This window comes from Balaenoptera physalus (genome assembly GCF_965194825.1).
Source record: "Balaenoptera physalus genome assembly, chromosome: 10".
Taxonomy (NCBI): Eukaryota; Metazoa; Chordata; class Mammalia; order Artiodactyla; family Balaenopteridae; genus Balaenoptera; species Balaenoptera physalus.
The window spans coordinates 32,877,388-32,895,385 of NC_138889.1; the positions used below are offsets into that span (position 1 = coordinate 32,877,388).

Below are 17,998 nucleotides of genomic sequence, written 5' to 3' on the forward strand. Positions count from 1 at the left end.
CCTTAAGTTTTTCAGGTCTCAGTGCAGATAGATGACATCTATCTGATAAGGTATCCACGATTGCCCACTCTACGAAACACGCCCCAGTTTATCATGCACTGCTCTAGCTCCTCTTGCTCCTCTGTTTCTCTCTGTCTCTGTCTCTGTCTCTCCCTCTCTCTCTCTCTGACACACACACACACACACACACACGAATGCAAATTTCATGAGAATAGAGCATGTTCATAGCTGTAGCCACAACTCCTAGCACAATGCCTAGAATATATCAGGTGATCTATAAGTATCTGTCAAATAAATAAATGAATGAACGTCTCTGCTAAATCAAGCTAACTGCCACAGCTCATAATGCTATTCCTTCTTTAGTTATTTCCTTCTACTAGACAAGTACATTATTTTATTTGCCTTTAAATCGTCTTTATACATTTAAGCCTTCCATATAAAAGTTTACAATTCCTTCCACCATGAAGGTATATTATTTCACTTACCTCTAATCTATCTAATAATTTTAAGCCTATCACATAATAGGAACATATAAAACTTTGTATTTTATTTTGAATTATTTCTCCTCCTTCTTCTAAACATAACTAAGATCACCTATAATATGTTCTATAAAATTTTGACTTGCTTATTCTAGGCTCTAGCCTTCTAGATACTGTTTTTATGAATCCTTCACCACTTCTTTTACCTTTGTCTCTAATTATGAGCTCCTCCATCGTGTGTGTGTGTGTGTGTGTGTGTGTGTGTGTGTGTGTGTTCCTAATTCAGTTCTAACTTCATACTTCAGCATCTTAAAAGCACAACCCTGGAAGTAACAGCATGAATTATTTAAGTTTAGTTTTATTCTAATAAGCCACATCATAAAAGAGAGTACAAATACTTCTGAAAATAATAATAAGCATTATTGTTACTGTTTCATTACACCAACATAACATCAAGAGTCCAATCATGAACTGATCAATTGGACTAGATTTTATAGACTTCCTTATAATATTGCAATTATATGATATTTCTAAATAGTCACATAAAATTACCTAATTTAATCATACCCAGTACAGTAAAAGAATAAATTACTTTGTGATTCTCACCTCTGGCTTCCGTTCTTGTAGCTTACTATATTGTAAATTTGCATTACCTATCTCTTCCACAGACTGGGGCATAATTGTTAAGACTGCCATAGCTTCAGTAACGAATGTATCAATTTCATGTAAATGAGCTGAAATAGGTAACATTGAAATATAAAAAAGTTATTATTAACACCAAAAATATTTAATTACATAATTTCTAAATCAAGGAATGTTAGAAGTAATCACTATATGAAATACATTAAATCCTAAGTAGCCATTTGCTTTTATAAAGCAAAATTCAAAATGTAGAATAAGCAAAGAAATTTCTTCTCATGAAACTGTAATTGTTTTACATGACACTTAAAATTTTTGAGAAGAAATTTAAAATGTACTCACTCTTAGTAAATTTTACTGAAAATTGGTAACTTTTTCAGTCTTTTAAATAATATGCTAAAACACCACAGCTTAAAGGAAAAAAGAAACACTGATATTTTGGAAAATAGTACAGGCATACCTCATTTTATTGTGCTTCACTTTATTGTGCTTTGCAGATATTGCAGTTTTTACAAATTGAAGGTCTGTGGCAACTCTGCATGGAGCAAGTTTATCAGTGCCATTTTTCCAACAGCATTTGCTTGCTTCATGCCTCTGTGTCACGTCTTGGTAACTGTCCCAATATTTCAAACTTTTCCATTATTAATTACATTTGTTATGGTGATCTGTGATCAGTGATCTTTGATGTTACTATTGTAATTGTTTTGGGGCACCATGAACCACACCCATGTAAGACAGTGAACTTAACTGACAAATGTCGTATATATTCTGACTGTTTCACCTCTCTATTCCCTGAGACACAAAAATATTGAAATTGGGCCAATTAATAAGGCTACAATGGCCCCTGAGTATTCAAGTGAAAGAAAGAGTGCTCTCACTTTAAACCAAAAGCTAGAAATGATTAAGCTTAGTGAGGAAGGCACGTCTAACAACGAGATAGGGCAAAAACTAGGCCTCTTGCACCAAACAGTTAGCCAAGGAAAAGTTCTTAAGGGAAATTAAATATGCTGTACTCCAGTGAACACAAATGATAAGAAAGCAAAACAGGATTACTGTTTATATGGAGCAAGTTTTAGTGATCTGGATAGAAGATCAAACCAGCTACAACAGCCCCTTAAGCCACAACATAATCCAGAGCAAGGCCCCAACTGTCTTCAATTATATAAAGACTGAGAGAGGTGAGGAAGCTGCAGAAGAAAAGTTTGAAGCTAACAGAGGTTGGTTCATGAGATTTAAAGAAAGAAGCAATCTCCACAACATAAAAAGTACAAGATAAAGCAGCATGTGTTGATACACGAGCTGCAGCAAGTTATCCAGATGATCTAGCTAAGACAGTTAACGAAAGCTGCTCCACTAAACAACAGATTTTCAATGCAGATGAAGAAGCCTTCTATTAGAAGAAGATACCATCGAGGACTTTCCCAGCTAGAGAGAAGTCAATGCTTGGATTCAAAGATTCAAAAGACAGGCTGACTCTCTTGTTAGAGGCTAATGCAGCTGGTAACTTTAAGTTGATTCCAATGCTCATTTGCCATTCAAAAAATCATAGCACTTTTATTTTGAATCTATTTTACCTCTGCTCCAGAAATGGAACAACAAAGCCTGATGACAGCACATCTGTTTACAATATGGTTTACTGAATATTTTAAGCTCACTGCTGAGAGCTACTGCTCAGAAAAAAAAGATTCTTTTCAAAATACAACTGCTCATTGACAATGCACTGGTCACCCAAGTGCTCTGATGGAGATGTACAAGATTCATGTTGTTTTCATGCCTGCTAACACAACATCCATTCTGCCACTCATGGATCAATAAGTAATTTCAACATTCAAGTCTTATTAAGAAATACATTTCATAAGGCTATAGCTTCAACAGAGAGTGATTTCTCTGATGCATCTGGGCAGAATAAACTGAAAATCTTCTGAAAGGGATTCACCATTCCAGATGCCATTAAGAGCATTCGTGATTCATGGAAAGAGGTCAAAATATCAATGTTAACAGGAGTTTGGAAGAAGTTGATTCCAACCCTCATGAATGACTTTGAGGGATTCAAGACTTCAGTGGAGGAAGTAACTAAAGATAAGATAAAAATAGCAAGAGAACTAGAATTAGAGGTGGAGCTTAAAGATGTGAATGAATTCCTGCAATCTCATGATAAAACTTTCACAAATGAGGAGTTGCTTCTTATGGATAAGCAAAGAAAGTGGTTACTTGTAATTTTGAGAATCTAGTCCTGGTGAAGATGCTGTGAAGATTGTTGAAATGACAACAAAGGATTTAGAATATTGAATAAACTTAGTTAATGAAGCAGCAGCAGGGTTTGAGGAGGCTGACTCCAATTCTGAAAGAAGTATTACTGTGGGTAAAATGCTATCAAACAGCACTGCACGCTACAGAGAAAGGAAGAGTCAATCGATGCAGCACACTTCAGTGTTGTCTTATTTTAAGAAACTGCCACGGCCACCCCACCCTTCAGCAACCACCACCCTGATAAGTCAGCAGCCATCAACGTCAAGGCAAGACCCTCCACCAGCAAAAAGATGATGACTCACTGAAGGCTCAGGTGATGGTTAGCATTTTTTAGCAATAAAGCATTTTTTAACTAAGGTATGTAAATTGTTTATTCAGACATAATGCTTACTGCACACTTAACAGACTACAGTATATGTAAATATAACTTTTATATGCACTGGGAGACCAAAAATTTCCCATGGCTCTCTTTATCACAATATTCTGTATTGCAGTGGTCTGGAACTAAACCCACAATATCTCCAAGTTATGCCTGCAGTCATTTGAAGAGATAAGGATAAATACATTATACCAGAATTACCTCCTTTCTCAGTAGCATATGCAACAAACTGATACTAGCTCACACTGCAAATAATAAAAAATGCCTTCAATTTTTAGACCTCTCAGGAGTTGAATATGGAGTTTCCTACTTTATTAAAATTACTTTAAGCACATTTTATTTCATATTACTTTCTAGATTATCTTTTATTTTAATCATCATTGAGATTCATATTTCATAACTATAAAAATGTAAAAGTGTCTTTACCCTGAATGGACTTCTTCAAAGAAAGAACAAGCACGTCAAATAACTTCTGTATGAGATCATCAATCACAGTCTTCACAGGGTTACAATTAATATTTAAACAATCTACCTTGACAGTACTGAAAAATGCCAAAGGACATATTTTGACATGAAAAAGACTAATTACAGGAAAAGAGTCTCATTATAATATGATTTTGTGTAATACATTTTACAATATCACCCAAACATATTATTGTGATCTTTAAGCACATTTAGATTTCATTTAGCAAAAATGCCTTACACATACTAATATGAAGTTTTTCATTAAACAATGACTTTGTTATAATACTACAGTTTTTAATAATCCAATGTATCAGTTTTAAAAAAAAGCAGCACATTATGAATTACTAAAGTATCAACATGAATATATTTAAATTTTTACATGCTTTACTTGTCACAGTATGTAACGTACTTATTTAAAGATTTATAAAATAAATTATTATCCTGTAGTCAAAGTACAAGCAATAATGATAGGGAAAATAAAACAAACATAGAAAGTGAATATAGATTATGAAGACACTAAAGCAATAAAACATACCATTTTATACCTATCTAATTCACAAAAATGCAATGAATTGTTAATTCATATCTTCAATCGTGGGCAAATAGAGACCTCTCAGAACTGTTGATCAGAGTATAAAATAATACAACTTTTGCAAGGGCAATTTACTTATATCAAATAATTTTAAAATAGATATATTCTTTTATCTTAGTAACTTCACTTTTAGAATTTATCCTAAGGAGATTTTCAGGGCAGACTCCAAGACTTACATACAGGTATCTTCTTCAAAGTATTAATTATAATAGTGAAAAAATAGAAGTAAACTAAATACCAGAATGGCTAAATAAATTATTATATATCTATACAATTTAAAATCATTATTTTTGAGGACCAGATAATGACATGGTGAAATACTAATGATTAGTGTTAAATAAAAATAGCAGGATACAGTATGATCCAAATTTTGTAAGCAGATGTACTAATATGTCCAAAACATCAAATATTAACAGCAATTGTCATTATGTCTTTTTATATTTTAAAAAATTTATAAAACAAATGTACTATTTTAATAATCAGAAAAAAGGCATATATTTTTAAGAACATTAATTCTTTGCATGGTACTCTGAATACAAATTATAATGTTCTAAACAAACAGAAGTTGAACCAGACTCATTCATCTGAGTAAACCTCATATTTATCTTAATTATATCAAGTAAAAAAAAAAGTCTGGAAATTTTGGTCAAAAAAATTATTTAGAAAGACCCTTTTTAAAACATAGAACCAGGTGATATTCTTAGAAAGCAAGTTATAAGTGTTAAATACAGTTTCATTATAAAAATACAATTTTCTCTTAAAGTTTTATTTATTTATTCTCAATCACCCACTAACTGGAGAGGTTTAAACTCCAGTTCTTAACCACCAAAACCTAAGAGTCAATTTGTCTTATACATGAAGTTATTTGATTTTTGAAATCCTGACACAAAATGTCTAAATTTCTAACATTTGATATATGGAAATAGATGATTTTGGTAAACCTAAAAAAATTATACCATATTTTACTAATGAATTAATACATAAAGTGATATGATTACAGCAGAGTTGTACACACTGAATCTTGTGGACAAGACTAATGTTCACCTTTCAATTGAAAATATTTTTAATGTGCAATTGAGGCTTCATTCAGCCATAGATAGAATGGGATGGACATAGATGGCCTACCCCAAAAGTATATCCTTACTACAGTATCTGAAATACATCATCAGAAAATGGCTTTTCTAATCTTACAGCATATTTCCCAAAAGTACCCATAAAATAATTATCTGTGTGTATATATATGTGTGTATTAGCTTAGATGAATACATGTTAACTTATAAGCAAGAAACAGAAAAATGAAATATGGCATGTAGGACAGGCATTCTTTTTGTTTTGTTTAGCTTTGACAGGGAAGTATAAATAGAAACCCCATTTATAGAAAAGGACAAACAAATAGCAGTAGCAGCAGTAGAGGTCTTGGGCAGTCAGGTGACAGCATAAAGTCAAACAAAAATGGGCTCAAAGAGAGTATCCAACAGAGAAATCTCATGTTCAAACATTACAAAAACACTGTCTTTTCCTTACTTCAAAGTAACATTAATGGCACTATCATTATCCTAGTCATCCAAGTTCAAACCTTCAAGTCATTCGTCTCTTCTCTATTCTTCATCTCTCATCTTCCTTCAAAAGTAAGACCCCTTAATACCTCATAATATTTCCTCCTCCACATTTTGAATACCAACAACTTGATTCAATTAATTATTACTGGGCTTCTGGATGAAGACAGACGAACCTCTCTTCCTCCAGGATCTCTTGATTCCACCATACAACTCATTATTTCCAGATTAACATTCTTAATGTATAGCTTTGGTACTAACACCCTTCTGTTTAGAAACCTTCAACAACTGATCATTCTAACATGAATAACATCCAAATTCCCTGTTTTAGAATGTAAGACTCTCCCAAATCTGTACTTTATCTACCCCTTTCCAGAAATATCTCCTCTAGTCCCTAATAAAACATTAACTCTAATCAAATTCTCAATTAACCAACTTCTGTTTTCAGTACATAAATCCCTTTCCTGAGAGACTCTGCTTTAACCTCCAATTCTCATTTCTACCCATCAAAATCCTAGTTCAAGTATTTCTATCTTAATGAAGCTTTCCCCTATTTTGCCACAAATGGATGGGATGTCATCATCCTGTAAATCTCTATAGCCTTTAGTACAGTCTCTAATATGGAATATAGACTATTCTATTTAGTATTAATAACAACTAGCATTTATTGAGAACTTAACCTATACCATTAATTTATATGCAAATTACTCATTTAATCCTCAAAACACTGAGATAAATAATATAGTTGTAATTACTTTAAAGCTGAGGAAATGGAGGTTCACAGGGTCGAAATGACTGTCAAACTCATGCAGCTAGTAAGAGCCATCTACCTCCAGAGCCCACTCTCTCAACACCTGCGTGTACTTGACTTAATCATCGAACATACTTGTCTTACTGCACTACGAGAGAGCAAGCAACTTCATCTCAGGAACTCTGTCTTCATCTTTCTACTCCCACAGGACAAGGTTTTGCATATTGTAAATGGGCACCAAATAGTTATTGAAAGAAAGAACAAATGGATTAATAAAAGTGATATTATACTTTATAGGTAATATATATACAACTAAACAAGGCCCTTCCTTCCCAGGGCTTATTGCATAGAATGGTTCCAGTGATATGAATTTCAGAGAGTGAGGGGGATGTTCTGGGTTATGAAATGCCCCTCAGAAGGTCTCCTCCACATTTAGGGCAATACCCAGATGCAGCACTATTTTGTGTGCCTCCCAGGGCATTTTGAAAGGGGGCAGAGCCATACAAAATTGGAGTCAAATGTCCTCCAGTATGCTCTCAGTAGTAGATTCTTACCATTCTTAGACTGTGCCCATGCACATCAAATATTAGATCCTCACACCAGATCTGGAGAGAAGCCTCTTCCCCCAATCTGTCCTATCCAACTAGGTCTCAGCCAGACAAACCTCTAGAAGAGGTTTTCTTAGTCTCAGCAATTCTCTACTCAGATGATTCTCAAGTGTCATAGCTGAGCTCTAGAGGAGGTAAGACCGATGACTGGACTTCAGTACCACTAAGTGAAGAGTACACATACTATCCCATGGCAAGAACTGCTATGATACATAAGTACTACTTTAACTTCTGTATTATACCTTGGAAGTCGTTCTACTTCTTTCCCTTTTATTTTCAGTGCTTTAAAATTTTTCTCCCAATCATGTACTGTAGAAAGATGCTTTTCCACTAGAGCTTCCATATCAACTTGCCCAATTACAATCCATTCCTGTATAAATGGAAAACATATTATTAAAAAAATAGAATAAGTTAACATTTAAAAGATTAGAGTCCAACTATTAAAAACAATAAAAAGGGGCAAATGTGAGGTTTCAAGTAAATTTCAGTTTAAGTATGTAAATGTAATCATTATCACATAGCCTAAAGAATGAACAGGAAAAGAAAACAATACATAAAAATATACTGATCATAAAACTTTTTTGAAGAGACTGCAAAAAACTTTTCTTTAGATTCTCTTCTCAAGTTTAACGTGTCAAAGACAGAATCACTTCTGCAAAGCCAAGAGCTACTATAGGCAACAAATTCGAAAGTATCCAGATTCAATTAATTCCAGAAAAATAAAACAGAAGAAGCACTGCAGCGGCAGTTAAGAAACTGGATGAATTCTCAGTCATATGCCTCAGGATCAATCAAATGAGCAATAAATGCAATAGGGGTTTATCTCTGGAGAGTTAATATGATGCACCTTAACAAAAGTAAGAAATTAAATCATCTCAATTTCATTAACCTTGAGGGCTTCCCTCCATGGATTGCTCTCAATCCAAAGAATAAAGAAAAGGATATATTTTCCTGAAAGGAATTAAAAATGACACAACAGAGTCACGTCAAATTCCAAGTTGATACAACATTCAAAAAAAGAAAAGAAACTAGTTTCTCAGTCTTCAAATAGAGAGAAAATAATTTAGGATAACGTTTTTCTCATCTATAGCATAAATCTAGATTGTATAAGAATTCTAAACTTCGGCTCTCTGGTTTGCATATTTTTACTTTATGCCACACAAGATAATTTGTTGATTGGTACATTTAATACTAATTCAATTAATCAGATGAATATTACAATAGAAGGACAGAAAATTACATGTTCCATACCTTATGTTGATGTAAAACAGCTGACAATCTCCTAAATAGATCTTCTGCTTTGCTGAAAATAGTCAGAAATCCACTTGCATTTCTATCAATCATAATAGAAAAAATAGATTCATCTCCTGCATCACCCACTCCCTTAAACTGATTAGGAATGCTGATGAATCTCTTCATTTCTCTATAATATTTAGCTCGAATTTCTTCAAAAGGAGGCTTGAATTGTAATCGTCCTTGTCTGAAAGCAAATAAATAACTTTAACATATAAATTACTGGAAAATTATAGATTGAAAATTAAATTGGGTTTTAAAAATCTTACTTGTATGTTAAGTCTATATTTATTTCTGGCAGATTCTCATTAAGTGCTTCTAAGCCCATCTGATACTGATGTTCCAGAGCTTTGTACAGTTGATGATTCCAGTGCTGTTTCCATGCATGCATGTCACTTGCTTGGAATCCCTAATGTGTTATATTCACATTTTTTATTTAATAATTAGGTGGTAGAATGGGTTTTCATTTAATGCTTTCATATCACATTTGGTAAAATTATAAACAAAAAAACCCTCATCTTAAATATCTTACAACATGTAATTCCTTAATTGCTACTTGCATATATAAAGTCAAATATGAAAATCTCTAATCTTCATGCTTATAAATAGTACACAAAAAGATCAGAAAAATCTTAAAAATCAAGTTAATAGTAAATGCATTTTACATATGGACTTTATGATCCTATTAAAACAATAACAACAACAGGAACAATAGTTTATTTTGTAAATTTCTTAGTCCTTTTTCAAAAATTCCCATCAAGTATAACTCTTCTATTCCCTTCACTCCCTAAATAATCCATTGCACATTTAAAAACATGATAAATTTAAAATACAAGAATGCACAGTATAGTTTACATACTTTTTTGCTTCCACATAACCATAAACATATCAATTCTAATACTTTAATTTTTATTTTTTTCTTAAAGTTCTAAGACCTGAAAAATATATGTAAATGTTTAAGATACTTACCTCATATTCCACTAAGATCCCTTTACCACCTACTAGGTAGACTCTGTGCTAACTACTTTTGTACAGATCATCTCATATCAAAATGCATGTGGAACTGACATTTTACCCAAAAAGAAGAAAAAATTCTGAAACAGAGTTATTTCAATCATTAGGTTTCTGCCTAAACTTAACTTTGTCACAACAGACGTAACAATCACCTAAAAGAAAACTAACAAATGATAGATATTTAAGCACCGCATCAGAGAAACTATTTACAAAGTCTAAATTGAGGGATCTGGCATTCCGTAAGACAAACAGAAACATATTTTTAAATGTAAATGCATTGCTAATTTATGGTCTTTATATATAATTCAGTCAAATTCTAAATTTATGAGGAATTCATTAGTAAAGATTTACAGATAACCTTTATGAACTTTTCATCAATTCATATATTCACATTCTGAAAAGGTCATATTTCAAAGTGTAGACACAAAGTAAAACACACTTTACCTGTGCTTCTACACTTGCTAAGCCAGTCCTTAATTCTTGTAATCCATCTTTCCACCGCTGTTGCTGCCGAAGCAAATCAATGTTCATAAGAACTACCACCTAGTAAAAATTAGAACATAATAATTTCAGTAGAAAATCTTGACAGGCACCACCTTACCCAAGTGATAAAGGTTAACTCAACCTATAATAAGACATATCAATACCTAATCAATGTACTGAGAAAGGCAAAATATCACTTCTGTGGTATTCCTACCAAAATTGTATAATCTCAATCTAAAATGAGAAAGCATCATACAAAACCAAATCAAGAGACATTACAAAATAACTGACCAGTACTCATCAAAAGTATCAAGGTCATGAAAAACAAGGTAAGACTGAGGAGTAGGAGACTACAGAGCCTCAACATTTAAATACAAGGTGGGATCCTGGATTGGACACTCAAAAAGAAAAAGGACATCAGTGGAAAAAGTTATAAAATTCAAAACAGTTCATTTCCTAGTTTTGATAAATGTACTATGGTTACATAAGTTGGTGACAATAGGGTAAACTGGGTGAAGGGCAAATGTGAACTCTTTAAACTATTTTTGCAACTTTAAGTCTCAAATTATTTCCAAATAGGAAGTTATTTAAAATTATAACCTAATTATTTTTTAAATAATACTATTCATAGCTTATTAAATTTTATAAATAAAGTATACCTTTTCACAAAATGTAATGTGCCATTTTCTCAGTCTTCTATTTTCAGTGGCAAGTCGTTCAGCAGCATTTTGGAGTTTTTGGATGTAGCCTTCTAATTCTTTAGGATTATCCCAAGTAACTTGTGACTTTCCCCCTCTTCCTGCTTTTGAATTCTAAGGTTCAACAAATGACATTTAGTATTTAACACATTTCTTTTTTTGAAAAGATTCAATATTCTACAGCATTAGTCCAATTATCACTAACATTGACCTGCAATAAAAGAGCACACAATAGTTTTTTCCATTTTATAAATGATAAGGCATTCTGCCCAGAATTGAGTAGCCCCATTCCTTCCAAGTTCTCCCTCTTACAACTAAAACACCCTGGACATAACACAACAAACAAGCATAGGAAGACTAAAAGATAGAAATAAGGAGGTGGACAGCCTAGAAACCTTGGGAATTGAGGAACAACACACCTGGGTTTCCTTAATGTCTCCCTCATATCCCGGACAGGATGCTGGAGAAGTCTCCAACCTGGAACCACCCCCAGAGACAGACAAAAAACCTCCAGAAGAAGCCTGTTCCCTTTATCCACAGGACCAGGAAAACAGTGGCCTAATGACAGAAAACCTTTTTAGCAATAACCACCCTACTCCAATTCAACACCAATTGAAACCCATCCCCTTCTTCAGTTTCATTGGGATCAGGAAGTGAGCTGATCTTCCATCCCCTGCTTATGTCAGTGGGGCTTAACAGAGAGCTGAGCCTCTACCCCCATTATGCTGCAACAGAGCAGTGTGAATCAGCCCTCCACATCCTCCAAATCATGTCAATAGAGCTTAGAAGGGAGCTAGGCTTACACTCTACTTGGAGGCAACAAGACACTGCCAATTGGAGTCCCACTTTCATGGGAAGGTGTCAGTAGGGGAAAAGGGGGCACTAAACTTCAACTCCACTCATCTGAAAAGGAAGCAGTGCAAGTCAGTGTTCCATTTTTGTCAGGATGGTATCTGCAGAGCCCAGCAGAAATTTTAACATATACACTCACCCTGTCCTCAAGCTGTACCTCACTGTTTCAGAGAGAAAAAACGCATCACTTAGAAAGGAATGCAAATTTGAATGGCAGTGGATTTCTCAGCTGAAACCATGAGGGCCAGGAGGAAGTGGAACAACATTTTAAAGTGCTAAAAGAAAACAACTGTCGGGCTTCCCTGGTGGAGCAGTGGTTAAGAATCTGCCTGCCAATGCAGGGGACCCGTGTACGAGCCCTGGTCCGGGAAGATCCCACATGCCGCGGAGCAACTAAGCCCATGCACCACAACTACTGACCCTGCGCTCTAGAGCCCACGAGCCACAACTAATGAAGCCCGTGAGCCTAGAGCCCGTGCTCCGTAACAAGAGAAGCCACCGCAATGAGAAGCTCACGCACTGCAACAAAGAGCAGCCCCCACTCGCCGCAACTAGAAGAAAGCCCATGTGCAGCAAGGAAAACCCAATGCAGCCAAAAATAAATAAATAAAATAAAATAAATAAAACATTAAAAAAATAAAATAAAGTAACTTAGAAACAATTTCTCTAAAAAAAAGAAAAAAGAAAAGAATAGAAAACAACTGTCAACCATGAATTATATATCTGGTGAAAATATCCTTCAGGAATGAGGGAAAATAAAAACATTCTCAAACAAAAACTAAGCGAATTTGTCACTAGCAAACCTACTCTTAAAACTATGGCTAAAGGAAGTTTTCTTAATAAGAAGGAAATGATTTTTTTTAAAAAGCGTGGAACTTTAGAAAGGATAAAAGAACATTGGGATGTGGAAAATGTAAATAAAAAATAAACTATCCTTCTCATGAGTTTCTTAAATCATATTTGATGATTGAAGCAAACCCCATCTGATGCAGTGTTTTATGTATGTAAAGGATACTAAATATTTAAGACAAATATATAAAAGTGAATAGGGAAAAGAGACCTAACTACAAGTAAGGTTTCTATACTTCACTTGAACTGGTAAATATTAAGGCATAGCAAGTCTCTGGCATATAGTGACCCTCAATAAACAGCTGATGAATGAATGAAACTAAACAATTATAATAAATTCAATAGAATACTCTGTGAATCAGTTCAAAAGTATTTACTGAATAATTACTACACACTACTTACTGTCGTATTACTAGAGTATAAAAATAAATAAATTAGAGTTCCTGCTCTCCAATATAGAGAGTGGCCAGGGGAGTATTAAGAACATTAGTGCTCCTTCTCCTCCTATCTTAGTTTTTGTCCCCTACTATGTCTCATTTAACATATGCTAAATATAATTATTTACTACTCGCAACCCAATTTCTCAAAATAAGCTTCCTCTTTAGAAATATCAACAGATGTAATTTTGAATACATTTATTAGAGAAGAAAGGGCTCTGAACACTCTGATTTAAAACATTATCTATTAGGTGAAAAGTTTAAAAATAATAAAGTATTATCCCATTTTCAAAAAGTACACTTGTAAATATGCACAGAAAAAAAAGTTTAAAAAGATATATACACTTAGGAATGGCCAACTCTTGGTAGTACAATCATAAAACATTTGTTCTTTTTGTTTACCTATATTTTTGAAACTTTCCATCATAAACTCATATTGAGCTTTGTCTATAAGAAAAAATTTTTAATAACATCTATAATATGAATTATATAACTTCTAGTAAATTTTAAGCCTGAGAACTAGTGTGCATTAAAAAGTTAACTTAGCAGGTCTGACTGCTATCCCTTAAAAGGTCTGCTTAAAAGATTGGCCATTAGCTGGCATCTGAGAACTTGGATTTTGGAAGAGTTCCCACCACTCTAATTTTTAAGAGTGGCTCACTGTACCTAAACAATATGGTTTATGCTGAACACTTGACTGTCTTCTGGGAATCTGGAATTTTGGTACATATTAAGGCAGAAGATACCTACATGACCAGTCCCCAATAAAAGCCTGGGCAATGAGTTGCTAATGATCTTTCCTAGTAAAGCAATATTTCACATGTGTTACTTCTTGCTGGAGAAATTAAACATGCCCTGGGTGATTCCGGTGGGAAAGGACTCTTGAAAGCTTGCACCTGGTTTCCCCAGGACTTCACCCCATGTACCTTTCCCTTTGCTGATTTTGCTTTGCATCCTCTCACTGCAATAAATCATAAGTAAATCATCTGTGAGTACAACTATACCCTGAGGCCTATACGTCCTCCTAGTAAATCACAGAACCTGGGGGTGGTCTTGAGAACCATGACACAACTAGCTATCCACTTTAAATGAAAGAAGAATTAATGGGTATATCCCTCTTCTACTTATCTTTTAAAGTATTTCTTGTCTGTGAAGACTAAAAATGTTTATTTCAAAAAGTGAGCAGGGGCTTCCCTGGTGGCACAGTGGTTAAGAATCCGCTTGCCAATGCAGGGGACACGGGTTTGAGCCCTGGTCCAGGAAGATCCCACATGCCACGGAGCATCTAAGCCCGTGCACCACAACTACTGAGCCTGCGCTCTAGAGCCTGCGAGCCACAGCTACTGGGGCCCGTGTGCCTAGATCCCGTGCTCCGCAACAGGAGAAGCCACTGCAATGAGAAACCCGCGCACCGCAACAAAGAGCAGCCCCTGCTCGCCGCAACTAGAGAAAGCCCGCGCACGGCAACGGAGACCCAACACAGCCAAAATAAATAAATAAATAAATTAAAAAAAAAAAAAAAGTGAGCAGTCACATACTAACAGTTTAAAAACTAGTGTGGGTTTTCCTAATTTCATATGTGTGGATATTTAAATAAGCATAGATAAAGAGCAAATAAAACTTAAATTATAAAATCAGGAGATGATAGAAAAGCACTAAAGAGTCTTGTATATAAGGACCTCGCACTTCAGTGAATAAGTAAATATAATAGCATACAAGTTTGTATACAGTAAGTCCCCTACATATGAACAAGTTCCATTCCGAGAGCACGTTCGTAAGTCCAATTTGTTTGCAAATCCAACAAAGTTAGCCTAGGTACCCAACTAACACAATCGGCTATATTGTACTGTACTGTAATAGGTTTTTAATACTTTTCACACAAATAATACATAAAAAACAAACAGACACAAAAAATTAAAACATTTTTAATCTTAGCAGTACAGTACCTTGAAAAGTACAGTAGTACAGTACAACAGCTGGCATAAAGGGGTTGGCATCAAGTGAACAGGCAAGAAGAGTTACTGACTGGAGGAGGGAGAATGGGTGGAAGATGGTACAGCTGAAGGATCGTCAGCAACAGGAGTCGGAAGGCAAGCTGCAGTTTCACTCATGCCTGATGCTGATGGAATGCACCTTCACATCTTTGAAAGTTCGCAACTTGAAGGTTCATAGGTAGGGGACTTACTGTACTATATATATATAAATATATATATATAAATTCAATTGATCAAAATCAGCACAAAAATATGTGAAACATTATAACTGTTTAAATCTATAGTTGTAAAAAATGTTACCTGTTAAGACTGAAGGAAGTCACTGGGGAGCAAAATAAAGCCTTAGATCAATGGCTGTGTTAAGCTGAAGGGTATACGAAAAAACTAAGAAATAAGAAACACTTCACATGTAAAATCTAATTATAATAGCATAAAAAGTCCATTTACCTTAATTATCTGTTCAAACGCTAAGGCAGATTGTAACATCATTGGTCTCTGACTTTGAATCATTTGTTGATCGATAGAATTGTAAAAATGTGCCACCTACAAAGTAAAATTCCAATTAGGAACGATTAATAATAAATAGCAACTTAATTTAAAATTTTTCATTTTTATTTATTTGAATGGAAATATTAACTCTTCTCAATTATAAAATTTAGCAAAAAATTAGTTTTTCATCTCCAATAGAGCACTTACGCATGTATTAACGTACAAGAGCAGCAAGTGTAAGTATGTGCTGAGTTCATATAATCTGCCAAGTCATGTTCTGGTGGGTGATTAAACAAAGACTATAAAACCTAGTCTCTGGAATCAAGAAGTTCACAGTCTCATAGGGAACACAGAGGAAACCAGTAAAGCATGTTAAAGTGCTAAAAAACTGAACTTATTCTTGCAACTCTAAGAACCTGTTCCTTCGTCAGTATATAACACAATGATTTATCCATTTCTCAGACCAAAAAAAATCTTTGAGTTGTCCTTAACTCTTCTCTCACATCCCACACCAGTAGAAGTCTATTGACTATACCTTCAAAACATATACTGAATTCAACCACTTCACCCACCTCCATCAATCCCACCCCAATTCAAGCACCCTCATCTCCTGGCAAGACCAGTGCAACAGTATCTGAACTGGTCTGTTTCCAACTGTGGCCCTATGGTCTATTCAAAGCATTCAAAGTAGCCAGAATAGTCTTTTCTTAAACATAAATCATATCATACCTTTAGCCTATTCAAAACTTTCAAATGATTCCCCAAAATATTTGAGAATAAAATGTAAAATCCTAAAATTCTTATCTGAAACCTTCCAATGGTTTCCCAACACACTTAAGAATGAAATCCAAATCTAAAATCCTTACCTTGGCACATTATACATAAACTGGTCTTTAGCCCCACACAAACCCCTCCCTAATTGCACTGCAGTGAAATTGGCCTCCTTGCTGTTTCCCTAACTCTAGAGTCTTCCCTAAGAAACTCTGAAAGTCATTCATTCCCTCTGCCTGCAACAGTCTTCCTCCAGATATCTGCATGGTTCTTTCGCTCATTTTGCCATGTCTCTTCTCAAATATTACATTTTCATTAAGGTCTCCCCTGGCCATTCTGTATAAAATAGCAGCATTTATCACAGTCCTATTACTGTTTTCTTTTTCTTCAAATATGTGCTTATCACTACCTAATACTGTATTATTCATGCATTTGCTATCTACGTCTGTAATAGTGTCACTCAGTAAACGTTTGTTGAATTAATCAATGAATCAAAAAATAGGGATACCTACAAGGTACCATGGTGGACAAAAGAGGACAATGCCAGCTCTGTCAGGGAAAAAGGACAGGTTCAGGGAAGAAGACCAAGCGGACACCGTGGAATGAGTTTAATTTAGGACTTTAAGAAGACTGTCTTAATTTTTGTACCCTTAGCATGTCAAAACTTCTTGGCACAGAGTAGGTGCTTAAAAAATGTTTCTTAACTAATTTTATAGCAAGTCACTTCTTTCCACTAGTATGCATAAAAATATACTTTATTTCGTGGGGAATAACCACTCTATTTGTTCTGTGCCATAATAGTAGTCCCAGAAAAAGCCCCATCAGGAAAACTAGAAGCAAAATAATATATAAAATTACAGCAATCTGGCCATACTGTTTTCTATCCAATATCCTACTTCATACCCCCCACTCTAGCTAAATGTGTGCTCATAAGTAAAGGTATACACAATAGATTCTCCCAGTTGATCTTTCAGGGGTAAATATAAATACTATATGACCATTCAAACATCTTTTGAGCTTTTATTTTGTTAGACTAAATACTTAGGAGAAGTCAGCAAGCCTCTCTGCTTTGGAATATATAGTCCCTCTATCTGAAATGATCACTCACACTACCTTGTGCTCTTGAGAAAACATAGGTATACTCTTTCAAACTCACATTAAACATCATTCCTCTGTAAAGATTTATCTGATACCATCTCTACCCTACCCAGGAAAATAATTGAAAATTCCCACCTCTATGCTTTCACAGGACTTTCTGAACATCTACCTATAATACAGTATTCATTAAACACTGTGTCTACTTGTTCACTATCTGTCATCACTATATGAATTATAATGGAATAAATATGGGCTTTGGAGTCAGGGAGACTTGGTATTAAATCCTAACTTCATAACTTAC

At 34.5% G+C, this 17,998-nt stretch overlaps 1 protein-coding gene across 4 annotated transcripts in view; it reads right to left on the reverse strand.

The window, feature by feature from the left end:
- DYNC2H1 (dynein cytoplasmic 2 heavy chain 1) overlaps positions 1 to 17,998 on the reverse strand; it is a 381,735-nt gene that overhangs the window by 340,870 nt on the left and 22,867 nt on the right. For 3 of the 4 annotated variants that reach the window (XM_082409863.1, XM_082409862.1, XM_082409864.1), the window contains exons 13-20: positions 15,787 to 15,882; positions 11,169 to 11,321; positions 10,471 to 10,569; positions 9,282 to 9,421; positions 8,971 to 9,199; positions 7,962 to 8,089; positions 4,174 to 4,289; positions 1,086 to 1,213 (exon numbers count right to left, since the gene is read on the reverse strand). In XM_082409863.1, coding sequence (XP_082265989.1) covers positions 1,086 to 1,213; positions 4,174 to 4,289; positions 7,962 to 8,089; positions 8,971 to 9,199; positions 9,282 to 9,421; positions 10,471 to 10,569; positions 11,169 to 11,321; positions 15,787 to 15,882 — 1,089 coding nt within the window. Of the gene's footprint in view, positions 1 to 1,085; positions 3,901 to 4,173; positions 4,290 to 7,961; positions 8,090 to 8,970; positions 9,200 to 9,281; positions 9,422 to 10,470; positions 10,570 to 11,168; positions 11,322 to 15,786; positions 15,883 to 17,998 lie in introns of those variants that run through there. The other variant, XM_082409865.1, reaches the window with a different exon arrangement.